The 14,039-nt window shown below is 40.7% G+C and overlaps 1 protein-coding gene across 1 annotated transcript; it reads right to left on the bottom strand.

The window, feature by feature from the left end:
- Nucleotides 1-9,528: 9,528 nt before the first annotated feature.
- On the bottom strand, nt 9,529-13,943 carry LOC130015366 (uncharacterized). The gene is made up of 2 exons (XM_056105336.1): nt 11,967-13,943; nt 9,529-10,066 (listed from the first exon to the last, which is right to left on the bottom strand). Exon 1 carries the CDS (start codon nt 12,962-12,964, stop codon nt 11,984-11,986), a length of 981 nt encoding a protein of 326 aa, XP_055961311.1. The 5' UTR covers nt 12,965-13,943; the 3' UTR covers nt 9,529-10,066; nt 11,967-11,983.
- Nucleotides 13,944-14,039: the final 96 nt, after the last annotated feature.

Raw genomic sequence — 14,039 nt, 5'->3', positions numbered from 1 at the left:
GTGCCACCTGCGAGCTATGACAATCCCGGGTCATCCAGAGACAACAGGTTATCCACCCGGAGCAACTTGCTCAAGCTTGATCTATGAACAACCAAGAACCTATCCTAGTATTTTTTATCCTAAGTCTGAGTCAAGAACCCATACATGAAAACAACAAGGAAAAATTCATTCAGAAAAAACAAGTATATACAAAGGAAAATATTCAAACTGGCAAAAAGAGCTCAAAGCTAAAATATCTCAAAAATTTACAAAGACAAAGAAAAACATTGTTCAAAATTTACAAGGATACAAACAAAGAAGCTATCTAGGGGGGTCGGAGCTCGGACCCTGATCATCAGCAAGGTAGTCATCGATGTCGGCAGCCACATCGTAGTCTTCGGGCAGCTCCTTGGCCCTCCGACCCAACTCCTCGATGTCCAGAATGAAGTCTGAAACATCCACCTTGGCCCCGAACCGACCTCGGATATATTCACCAGCCTGGACCTCGCTGACATAGAGAATGCGGCGGAAGTCATCATAGACTTTCTCCTCCCGGTCAGTGACCTCTTTCACTTTGGCCTCCGCCTTCTCAGCCCGCTGGGTGACCTCCGTAATTTGCTTCTTCTGATCGGACACCGTCGTCTGCAGTCCTTTCGAAGCAAGCTCATTTCGAGAAGTCATATCGGCCAGTTGCTTCGAAAAATCATCCCGGGCCGCCGTCTTCTCATTTTCGAGTTGAGTCACCTCAGCTCGCAGCTTCTCTAGAACTCCGAGGTCCTCAGCCCGGCGATCTTCGGAGCTCTTCAGCTGGGACTCCAAAGTAGCAACCAGGGCAGCCCCCTCGGAAGCCTTCTTCTCTGCCTCGGAAGCCCGCCTCTCGGCTTCCCGGGCCCTTTTCTTCTCAGTCAGAAGAAGGTCCTTGGCCAGCGTCAGGTCGATCTCCACCTTGCTCCGGTTTTGATCGGCCATGTAGGCCATCTGCGAAGCCTGCGATAAACAAAAAATACAAGTTAAAATAAAAACAAAGACAAAACAAATAAAAAGATGAAAATACGAGATATTTACCTGGAGACAGAAGGAGGAAACCACAGCCCACAAGTTCTCAGGCTTGTGGGACTTGTAGTGCTCCCGGTCAGCAGGAAGGGTAGCCACCCGGGCAACATCACCCGCAATGACTAGGTCATGCAGGGTCGCAGGTCGACCGTCGTTGTGCCTGCTGACCCACTCGGCAAAGCTCGCACGAGTGATGGTCTGAGGACCAGGAGCAGAAGTGCTCGACCCCGACGAAATCTCGGGGAGATCTGGCACCCGGGTTGGAGGAGCCCGAGAACTTTGCCCGGCAGGTGCGGGAGTTGCTCCCCGGGAATCAGCTGGGCCCCGAACGAGACCATCCACCGTCTCGGTGGAGTCCAGGTTCACGAACGGGATATTCCCGACAGGCTCGGCACCCACTGGCACCTCGATCCCCTCCGGTAAACGAACTCGGAGAGGGATAGCATCTACGCCCCGTGCGGGCTCTTCGGGTCCCTTGCCAGCGGGCGTCTCGACAGCAGGTGACTTTGGCACCTCGGTAGCTCGGGGAAGTGGAGCAGGAGCCGGGGCCACATTTCGGCTCGCCGGCCTTTTTCTTTTTTTTCCGGCTAGCTTGCTCAGATCTATGTTGTTCACTGCAACAAAAATACACACGACAAAGTCAGTACTCACACAAATGACAAAATTCAATGTAAAAAAAACAACAAGACAAGCTGGGCACGCAAAAAAAAAAGAGAAGAAGAAGACAAGTAAAGTGACAAACCCCCAGCACCGGGCGCCAAGTTCTTCCAGTACTCGAAGTCAATTTTCGGGCACAAGTCATCAGCCCGAGCTTTCTTTCCCGGAGGAGCATCATCCCGCAAAATCAGGATGTCCTTATCTTCCAATGGTCCCGGGATGTGGAACCATTTATCCGGCTTGTAACATTTTGTCACCCACGAGGTGACCATCCCGTCGAACGCCGAGGGGTGAGATATCTGAAAGTAGTCCTCCTTGAAGTCCCGGAGGGAATCAACCACCCCAGAGACCAGTCCCCCGGGAACGTCTTTTCTTTCACTCCGAAACCGCATATACGCGAAATGGTTCCGGTCTTTCAGAGACATGAGGTATAAGCAGCAGAATAACCTCATGCTGGGAACCACCCCAGTCTTCTCACAGAGCTTCAAAAAGCAACTGTAGTGCCACACCCCGTTGGGGTGAATCTGCGACAACGGCACCTCGAAGTAACGGCTCAACTCCTTGTAATGCTCGAGCAGCGGAAGCCGAATCCCGGACTGAAAATGCTCCAGAGTTAGCATAATGGTATTTGCCGGGGGAACATCGTTCAGCCTCTTTCCTTCCGGGACCAGGGAGAGCTCGTATTCTGCAGGGATACCAAAAGCCCCTCGTACAGCTTGCAAGAAACCCACGGTGCACCGCGAGGCCTTGATATCGCGATCACCCGCCTTCTCACCAACGTCCGGGATGGTATCTTTCCATTTCCCTTTCTCGAGCTGTGAAGGTCGAGAAGGACCGGTCTCTTCTACCTCCGAGGTATTGCCTCGGAGAGGGCGGACAACCACGAACTCCATGGATAGTTCGTCTGTGCCCATGTCTTGATCGTCATACCCCATCCCTTCTTCACGACCTGAGGTTTCACCCGACATACCTAAAAGACACAGAAACTAGCTCGGATGAGACAAGTTCCAAAAAAAAAAACACAAGAACAACTTGCAAGGAGTTTAAAATACGGATCAAAAGAGGATTTCTAGGGGGTGAAACCAGCAGAACATGAAGAACACAGATGAATTTCCAGATTTCTGGAAATTCATCTCCCAAACCAGAAAATCATAAAACACAGAACAGAGGATATATCTATTAAATCAGAAAACACTAAACAAACAATAGGCAAACATCTGGAACAAATCCAACATAGCCAAACACGAAACAAGCTAAAACAGGGAATCATCAAAACTCAGCAAAGCCAGACATATTAAATCAGGAAAAATCACAAGGCAAAACGAAAATAGCGTATTCAACCATGATTTCTAAGAACAAACAATCACAACTAGATAAGCACAAAGCAACGATAAACCAGAAAACTCACTTGTAAAAAATGGAAGTTCCTGAGAGATACAACAGAGAACACCGAAGAAACTTCAAACACAGATGCAGAAACGGTAATGGAGCTCAGGCGTCTTAAGATCCAGAACCAGCAGGTTTCGTCTATGGCAAAGCAACAAGAACAGGCTATTTTTTTCTGACAAAACGAAGGCAAAGAAAAAGCGTTGAGAAGATGAATGATTCAGAGAGAAAGGAAAGGTTTCTAAGTTTTGAAAAATGAAATATATAGCTGAAAAAGAGAGGGAAATTGAAAGGACACGCCTTTAAATTTTCTCTCTCTTTCCACTCATAACGTCTCCTAGAAAATTGCACTAGCAATAACTGCTAAACACGTGGCTAAAACGTGCGCCGAAGCACAACCGCCATTTAAGACACCCACCCAAACAGCTGTCATGCACACCAACTCGAAAGGACAGGTCCTTTCACATCACCATATCCCTCCAGCTATTCCCCCTGGCATACGGCTCGGTGTCAGAGTTAGTTGACCATAAGGCAATCACGTGACCTGAGATCTCGGTACCCACTACCAGCTCGGACATAAATATCCGACATACTGAGGGGGGGACTAGTGATAACGTAGCACATCTAGTAGGGGCGAAGCAACCTCGCCAGGAACGAACATCACTAAGTCAAGCATTTCACCGACCTGGTAACAATGTCCGACCTTCTTGAAATCATAAAGCACATGACTTGGGGGGTCACCGGATCGATGGGAATTCAAACATCATCCGAGACAATCATGCCTGATAAGGTCGGACCAAGAATTCTATCTGGGCTCTGAGTTGTATTCGACTCAGACCTAGGCCGAGCTCCGAGCTCCTAAGCCCGAAAGACCGGACCCTCTGGTCCGAGCTCCGAGCAACTCTCAGATACGAGAACCATGATAACTTGACTCCCAAGTTATCCGGGCTTCAAGGCTTGACCGGGCTCCGAGGTCCTGCCCAGGAGCGCGCACTCGTGTACCAGATCCTGGGACCACAGAAGATCTTCTGACAGGTACGTGAGGAATGTTCCCTCTGACACACCTAACAACCCGTGCCTCCCGCAGGGATATTCTACCACGTCAGCATAACTGATTTCTGGGACCACTGGGCTCACAGCCTGCCAGCAAGGCAGGTTTGTCCTTAAACCCTAACTATAAATAGAGGGTTTAAGGACAAACCCTAGGTACTTTCTTTTCTCTACTCTAAGCACTCTCTTTTTCTCTTCTTCTTCTTTCTCTACCTCAAAACCTTACTTGAGCGTCGGAGCGAACGTCCGGTGACCCCCACCGGAGTTCCTTCTGACCTCTGTTTACTTGTGGTGTGCAGGTCGTTACAGCTCGGATTCAGTTTGGTGATTCATCACTTATCATCAAAAAATATTCAAAGATTATACTACAAAATAAATTACTTCTGATCATTTTAACTTAACATGTTCCAAAGATAATGCCGTAACAATGATATACAAATTTGATAAGTAAAATACATCATGTGTCGTATATTTTTTTTAAAATTTTTCTATATTCTGTTTCGTTCTTAGTGCATCTCAATTCTATATAAAATAAAAATAATACAAATTTCAAGGATTCAATTAATAAGATTATAACTTTAAGTGTTTAAATAAAATGCATAGCCAAAACTTTCATATTTCCTTATATAAACATTTTCTGCATTTAGTCACACTAATTGATGGATACCGAATCCTATTGTAAGTATAATGGAGCCGAGTTGCAGGAGATCCACTCTCAGGCGATACCGGACTCCCCCTGAAGATCGGAAGATATGAAGGAGATGCCGAATCTCTAAGATTCGGTGACATGCTAATAAAGACCGAATCCCACATGATCCGCCGAAAGCGCGTCAGGTCCGGGATTCGGATAATCGACTAATTATGGAAGTGTTGTCCTATTCGGACACAAACACTACATATGGAAGGATAAGCTCTACTTTAGGAAGATAAGACTATTTAGGAAGACGTTCCTAAATAGGACTCTTATCAGATTAAGGTAGATCCCGACAAATCAGGAGAATCTCTACGATATTGCCGAATCCCAATAAAGTAGGATTCACCTGCCAAATACAACTCTACTAGGTATATTCGACTACTATAAAAGGAGCATGAGGTATGCCTAGAATCACAATTATATTCATATACTCAAAACGCTGCTCAAAGCTCTAGACTGACTTTAGCATCGGAGAGTTAATCGGACAACCACCGTCCGGTTAGCTTCTACCCTGTTTTGCAGGTTCACTCACCGGTTCAAAAGGCAGACTCCATCAATTGGCGCCGTCTGTGGGAAAGGCTTAACTAAACTTCAAAAGAAGGAGCTTTTCTGAACTCAAATACAAATCTCATTGAAGAAGATAACTTCTGAAAGAGTAAACCTGAAAGACAAACAGCCAATGGACCCAAAAAGCACTCCGGAGATAATCAACGTGACGGAAGACGGGCTTCACAACTCCGGGGAAAAAAGCAACACCGGAGGGCCCTCTTTCTCAACACCCCAGTACCAAACTAATCCGATAAGGGGAAGCAACCCAATTGCTTTCAATCTAGGCACTGAAGAACAAGCACCAAATGCAGCAGCACAAGATTCACACAACGAAATGCTGAAGAAGATACTGGAATCTGTACAGGCAAATCTTGACAGATTGGCTAGCGAAGCCAAAAGAACAAACGACAGGCACGAAGAAACTATGAAAATCCTAAGGGAAAACTTCAGCCCCACAGCTCCCAGAAGAAGAGAAAGAACAGAAAATGCAAACCCAGGCCGACGAGAGGCAAGGGCAGAAAACAATAAAAGCAAGGAACCCCGAACCAGAGGGAACGGAGAAAGAAACGAAGCAAGAAACCAGCGAGAAAATAGAACCAGCGACGAGGAAAGTCCGAACAGAGACAAATCTAACGAGGAATCACCGGAGACACCCAGAAATGAGCACAACCAGGAGGACGCCCGGAGCGGTCTGAATTCAAAGAGAGACAAACGAAGGGAGAAGGAAAAAGAAGACGCCCCGCCAAGGAGTAAGCGACAAGAAAGAGATGCAGGGAAAGAGCAAACTAAGAAAAAACACCAAGAAGGAGAGGGCGAATCGTCAGAGACACCCCAAAAAAGCAAAGCCACATATGTGGTGGAAGAAGATTTAGAAGAGAAGATCGCCAAAGCGCTCAAAAAACTAAAATCTGAAGAATTGGATATAGACGACCTCAGGTTGAAAGGATCACCCCTCTCGCCCGAGATCATGGAGGAAACTATCCCGCACAGCATGAAGTTGCCGATCCTGCCAATTTTCAATGGGGAAGGAGACCCCCGAGACCATACTTCTAGGTTCACAGTGACCATGGGGCTACTCAGCGTATCAGACGCCATTCTTTGCAGGGTTTTTCCTACCACACTCACGGGCACGGCCCAGAGATGGTATAACAAATTAAAACCAGGCTCGATCAAAAGCTTCGCTTCGCTTTCAACAGAGTTCCTTAATAGATATCTCACAAACATCCCAGCTAAAACCACTACCAGTATCCTGAGAGCCTGCATCCAAGAAGAAGGAGAAACCCTGCGAAGCTACATCGAACGATTCAACAAGCAAGCTATGAAGATAGACAACCTGAACGTCGACATGGCGACAGAAGCATTGCGAGAAGGGACGCGATTCGAAAAGCTGGTGGACAAGCTGCTAGTCAATAAACCCACAACTTTCTCGAACTTAATGGGCATAGCCCAGAAATACTTCGAGTTAGACGAAGGGCGAAGGGCGATTCGCGGAAAGGAAGCAAAAGGAAAAGAATCGAAAGAGAGATCCAGAGAAAAAACCAAGTCCAAACCTGATGACAGGAGAGGAAGACCCGAAGAAAGCAGACGATTCGTCCCCCAGACAAGATATGAATCGAGATATGATCCCAGAGATGACGAGAATAACTTCACTCCGCTAAACACCAGCCGAACTAATGTCCTCATGTGGATCAAAGAAAACGTCAAAAACGTGGTATGGCCACCAAAGATGAAAGCAGAGGTAAGAGACACCAGAAAGTACTGCAAATTTCACGACGATTACGGACATGAAACTGATAGCTGCAGAGACTAAAAGGTCGAGATCGAAAGAATGATCGACACAGGCGAACTGAGGAAATTTGTGGCCCGAAAAGAGAAGAGCAATGACAAGGGAGAAAAAAGAAACAGAGAAGACAAGCCGAAAGAAAAAGAAGACGAGCGCCCGTCCAAAATTCTGGGAACCATACACATGATTAACGGTGGAGGACATAGCAGCTCCACGATCAGGAGGAAGCAGAGGAAGGAAGTAATGAACATACGAGAAACTCACATGCCGCCAGTGATCTTCGATGTAGAAGACTATGAACACGTCAAAGCACCCCACAACGATGCTTTGGTAGTGACTATTATCATTGAAAATTGGAACATGGAGCGAATCCTAATCGATGAAGGAAGCGCGGTAAACCTGATGACAAACGCAGCATACAAAATGCTGGGAGGAACAGCGTCAAGGCTACGCCGAGTCCCAATTCCGCTATCAGGACTCGGTGGCCCCTCCATCACTCCACTGGGAGCAGTCACCTTGGAAGTAATAATCGGCCCAGAAAGAGGAATAAATAAGAAAATCATGTCACTATTTAACATAGTGGACATGGAACTGACATACAATGCCATCCTAGGAAGGCCTTTCCTCCATGATTCGGCAGCAGTAACCAGCATAAGAGCGTTGACAATGAAAGTACCAACCGAAAAGGGAGTAGTGACGCTGAGAGGAGACCAAGGAATAGCCAAGAAGTGCTATGACGAGTCAGTGGTGGATCTCCAAGAAAACAAGACCGAAAAGAAGGAAGAATAGGAACGGAAAACGACCCATCATCGGTAACGACTTTCCGTCTTACCAGATGGCGTCAAATCTATCTTTAATATTTTGTATGCCATCTTTTATCAATAAAAGTTCAATTTTGCTACCATCTGATTAGCCAGACGAACCAATAAAGAAATAAAAATCAAGAACAGCCACGAATGATTAAATCAAAGATGAAAGAAGAAAAAATAAAGATCAAATTCAAAGAAAAGGCTAAGAGCCAAGAAAATGAGTTAAAATTAACTCAAGGCAAAATCGCCGAACTAGGCAAATCGCCACAAAAGGTTAAAAGCCAAGAAAATGAGTTTAAAATAACTCAAAGCAAAATCGCCGAACCAGGCAAATCGCCACAAAAGGCTAAAAAATGAGTTTAAATTAACTCAGAAAAGGCAAATCGCCAAAAAAGAGTTTAGATTAACTCGAAACAAAAACAAAAATAAAAGAGTTTAGATTAACTCTATAAAAAGCAACGCCAAGAACAGGGTTTAGAATAACCCTCGAGGCAAGACAAGTACATAAAAATTAATATAAGGCGAAAGCACATTTCGAAGAAACACGAAGAAAATATATTCATAAATTGCGAATTACAAAAAGCAAAATTAATACATCAGCAAATACAATCAAAAGAAAAACTACTAGACGCGGTCTTTAGACATCTTGACGAGAAGATCACGGGCGATGGCCTGGGGATCCAACCCGTTAACCCCAGAAAGATCAATATTAGGATTCTGCTCTAGAAGCTTCCTCCCAATCGCAAGACGATTGGGAGACCAAGTATCGATCCCACAAGGAACAATGAACTAAACAACTAATTTCAAATATTCTTTAATCGGCTAGCTAGAAAAATCAATAGGATTTTGTAATTTAATTAAACTAATATAAACTGAAAACAAATAATAAAATATGATTTAAAACAATAAGATTAAAAAGCTCAAGGATTGATAATCCCAAATAAATAAGTAAAATTATGGAATAGGATTTCTTAGCGATTTTATCGCGAATCGAGCTATTCTAAAGCACCGAATCCCGCCCTCTCAAGCCTCAAAGATCCGAATAAAATCATAACCTAATTAACTAACCAATTATCAACTCGCTCTCACGATATTAAAACTGAATTAAATAATCAAATTATAATTATGAAGCAAACTCAATGACTACCTAAATTCCAACCCGCTCTCACGGCGTTTTTCTCTAAGTTCTTAATTACCTATGTCTATTTAATTAACAATCTCTCAATTAGTTAACTAAACACAAACTCATGAACTAAGTAGCTAATTTAATTCAAGCAATAAGATTAATAATTAAGGCACGAATTAATACTAATCCATCCAATCCAAGTAATTACCAATTTATAAGTTCATATCAACCTTTGAACAAGGGTTTTAGTTACTCATATTAAAACTGAAACAAAACAAGAAGGATGATGAAGAAGAAAGCATAATTAAACAATAAATACCAGAGTTGTCAATTTCGGAGAGAATCGTCTTGATTAAGCTTGAAATCTTCAACAATCGTCTTGCAGAAACTAATTATAAACTACTTATAAACTGCTGAGAAACAGAAAACTAAAACGCTAATCTAAGAGAAAATAATTAAAACTTATGTATTCTAAATTATTCTACATACATAAATTGAGTCTAGTACAAGGTCTTTATATAGTAGGAGAAGTTCCGGAGTCTTCTAATTCGTATTACAAATCAATTTGTAATAGGAGTTGTAATTGTGATTTGAGGAAGAATTTCAGTCCAATTCAAAGTCTGCTGCACGCGTAATTTCCTTCTTTCCCGTTCGGGAAACCATAGTTCCGTTCGTGACATGCCCAATTTTAACATGGTTCCCGAACGGGAGCCTTATTCACGTTTGAAAAAACGTAAACCGAGAGCTTTGAGATGTTGATTCTTTCTTGAGTCCCGAACAAGACAAGTCCTTCTCGTTCGAGACTCATGCTCATTCTGCATGGTTCCCGTTCGAGAAACCTTTGTTTCGAACGGGAACAACCTATTTTTGCTCAATCTCGTTCGTGAAACTTCAATTTCTTCGTCCGCAAGCTACGCTTTACTCGTACCCGCAATCCACCATAAATTTGCCCCAAATAGTCGTTTTTCACCTAATTTCCACTGAAACACTAACAAACACTATTAAACATAAAAACGCCAAATAATGTATAAAAATAATACTACGCATGATGAAAAACCGAGTAAAATAGACCTTAAATATAGGAGTAAAATACTCCTATCAAACCTCCTCACACTTAACCTTTGCTTGTCCTCAAGCAAGAAATAAATCTTACTCTACAAAATATGTTAGAAATCCTTAGCATATAACTTAACAATAAATCAATCAAAGAAATCCCCGACCCTATGAATAATATGAAAAACAACCTTCTAAAACCGACAACTAAATAATGATGCAATCAAATAACAATAATAATTTTATGACATAATTCAATATAACAACGGTTACTAACTCATTAGTACAAGGTCAAATTGAATCACACTTCAAGCTTCACTATCACTTGCGGGACATGGAAAATAATCAATTTTTTCCACTTAAACAAATCATAGCACAATTTAGTAGAATCCGAGCTAATGGCATCAATATAATAACAAGTGTTTAGGGTATATATAATCAAAAGAAAAACTCACACTTGAAAACATGAATACTCACCATAAGCTTGCTCACAGTCCCGGACTCCGCTACTTGATTCGGTAATCAACAAAAATCATATGGTCTTTTATTGGGGTTGTAACGTGGCTAAGGTAAAGGGTAGGTAAAAAGGTTAAAATAAAGGCTAATTATCAACTTAATACACTATTTATTACTACTATTAACTTCTAGGTTGATCTAACTCTGCTTTTGCGTTTATATGAACTCTTAACTTTCTTTTATTTTTGAATTTACGCTCTACTCATTGCTTTTTTGCAATCTCAGAATTTTTCTTCTTTTTGAAGCTTTTTGCTTGCAAATTTCTATCTCTTTTTTATTTTTTTTCTTTTTCAATCCTTTTTTTTCCTTTTAAAGCGTAACTTTATCTTTTAAGCACAATGTAGTTCACTTTCTCTTTTCACTAATCTTGAGTTATTAATCACCTATATTCATCATAATCATAACAAATAATATATCAAGTCGATAAGGTAAACAAAAGAGGTAAAACATAGAACGGTAAAGGGTAAAATATGGTAAAAACAATAAAAAGGCTTAAGGCTCAAATTGGTGTAATCTAGGGGATAAAGGGTAGTCTATTTAAGTGGTCTAAAAGAAAGGGTATACCTAATTGCTATAATCATCTAATTGTTGAAAACTCAATCGTGTAACTTTAAACGGACACCGAGCAAGTTCTAGGAATAAAACATGAAATCAACACTCACAACAAGAAAATTAAGCTCAAAACTCTCAAAAGTGTGTAGTGTTATGCCATAAACTCAATTCCTACTTAAATTATGCTACTTATGCCAAAAGTTTAAAAACGACTATAAAAATAAACAATCAACATGTCATGAATCCGCATCAAGTTATTTCAATTATGTTTCAACGATTTGAACAAGTCTAAATTTTGAATTCACCCTTATTTCATCGGATTATGTCAACGAATTATTAAGTCATTAAGCAAGCATCACTTATCAATTGTCGAATTAAGAAGCCGCGTTTATACATTCATTAATTTGGGGAAATCTAAAATTGACAAATTTAAAAGATAACACCAAATCAACTAACACTTTTTTTCATAATTGAAAGACAAAGATTTAAAGCGATACAAGGCATTGTAAAAAACTACGACTATCCTGAAACACCCTAATACAATCTACTAAAGCATGAAAACACAAGAAAAACAACAATAATAAAAAAAACACAAACTAAACCTAAGAAAACATAAATAAAGAAACAATAGTAAAGAAATAAAAATCCTAACTAAACGATATGATTTTCTCCATCCTCACACTATTTCATGCAATGTCCTCAGTGTAATGAAATAAAAAAATTGAAAAACATGAGTGTAAAATGAAAGGAAAATAATACCTCTTCGCGTAAGGTTGCTAAAAATACAACCTAACATGAGGAAGCCGTCTTGGTAGCATCTTCTTCCTCTTTTTCCTTGTTGGCTCCTTCAAATAAAACTCGGATGATATAGAGTATGCTTGTACTCTATAGTAGGGAACATGAGGAGTATGAAGCATATATTTAGTATTATTTCCATCATACTCGGAATCAAACCCTTCTAAGAATGGATCTTTAAAATCAAAGGTTTTATTAAATTCCTTGTAGAGTACCGTAATACCAAATTGCTCTCCACTTTCATTATTTAAGCTCATGGATGTTGTAATTGGGTGGAAAATCGGAGTTTCAAGTTCACCATCCTCACACTGTTCTTTTTCGGCATCTACATGTACCTTTGTTGGATGATGTCCAACTAAGGCATTGACATATGGAGTTTCAGCCATCTCATCGTCACTATTGATTGGCACATCGTCAACTTGAACCACCTTCGTAACATATGGACTGTCAAGTGATTTTCCGCTTCGAAGCTCAATTATTTTTACTTGCTCTTTTAGATTTGATTCTGTTGTAGATGGTAGACCATCTTGAGCTATATTTTGAATCAAAATAGCCAATTGAGAAATTTGCGTCTCAAGACGGTGGTTGACCGCGGCTTGATTTTGGAAACCGGTTCTCATCTCCTCAATGAATTCGTCAATCTTGCTTCCTTCATCCACATTCCAATTTTGCAGAAAATCCGGTGATTGTTGTGGTTCATTATCAAAGTTGGAATTGAAATCCCATTCGTTTTGATGTGGGTGATAACTTGAATTAAAGTTCAAATTTTCATTGAAGTTCTCCCAAGTATCGTTCCAACCATAAGTTTCACTAGCTTGCCATTGATCACCCATATAGTTGGCATGTCCATTCCAATCTGGATAGAGTACATGACAGTCAGCTCGAGTATGACCGAAATCCCCACAAATTTCACAGTTATACTGAAAATTTCGGTACTGCATATAATTTTGATTCCATGCCATTACTCTTTTCAGAATAGGTACACCAAAAAACAATGAGGATAAACCAACAAATATCAAATTTCCTGCACACCCAAAAACAAGAACACCCAACGTAAAATCCAACAAACACAAAAATCAAATAGAAAATACAGAAAATAAAGGCGAACACAATCAAGAATATAATACTCTTAATTTATTAAGTACGCAATTGTCCCCGGCAACGGCGCCAAAAACTTGTTGGCAAATAATCGCAAGTGTACGATATCGCGCAAGTAATATAACTTGGAAGACCAAGTATCGATCCCACGGAGACAATGGACTTAATCACTAATTTCAAATATTCTTTAATCGGCTAGCTAGAAAAATCAATAGGATTTTGTAATTTAATTAAACTAATATAAACTGAAAACAAATAATAAAATATGATTTAAAACAATAAGATTAAAAAGCTCAAGGATTGATAATCCCAAATAAATAAGTAAAATTATGGAATAGGATTTCTTAGCGATTTTATCGCGAATCGAGCTATTCTAAAGCACCGAATCCCGCCCTCTCAAGCCTCAAAGATCCGAATAAAATCATAACCTAATTAACTAACCAATTATCAACTCGCTCTCACGATATTAAAACTGAATTAAATAATCAAATTATAATTATGAAGCAAACTCAATGACTACCTAAATTCCAACCCGCTCTCACGGCGTTTTTCTCTAAGTTCTTAATTACCTATGTCTATTTAATTAACAATCTCTCAATTAGTTAACTAAACACAAACTCATGAACTAAGTAGCTAATTTAATTCAAGCAATAAGATTAATAATTAAGACACGAATTAATACTAATCCATCCAATCAAAGTAATTACCAATTTATAAGTTCATATCAACCTTTGAACAAGGGTTTTAGTTACTCATATTAAAACTGAAACAAAACAAGAAGGATGATGAAGAAGAAAGCATAATTAAACAATAAATACCAGAGTTGTCAATTTCGGAGAGAATCGTCTTGATTAAGCTTGAAATCTTCAACAATCGTCTTGCAGAAACTAATTATAAACTACTTATAAACTGCTGAGAAACAGAAAACTAAAACGCTAA

Source organism: Mercurialis annua, linkage group LG3, assembly GCF_937616625.2.
Source record: "Mercurialis annua linkage group LG3, ddMerAnnu1.2, whole genome shotgun sequence".
In the NCBI taxonomy this organism is placed as follows: domain Eukaryota; kingdom Viridiplantae; phylum Streptophyta; class Magnoliopsida; order Malpighiales; family Euphorbiaceae; genus Mercurialis; species Mercurialis annua.
The sequence above is the reverse complement of the archived record's forward strand: the minus strand, read 5'-3'. Positions and strand labels throughout refer to the sequence as shown.

Excerpts from the sequence above, each read along its gene's own strand:
- LOC130015366 (XM_056105336.1), bottom strand. The coding sequence starts at position 12,964 with ATGGCATGGAATCAAAATTATATGCAGTACCGAAATTTTCAGTATAAC.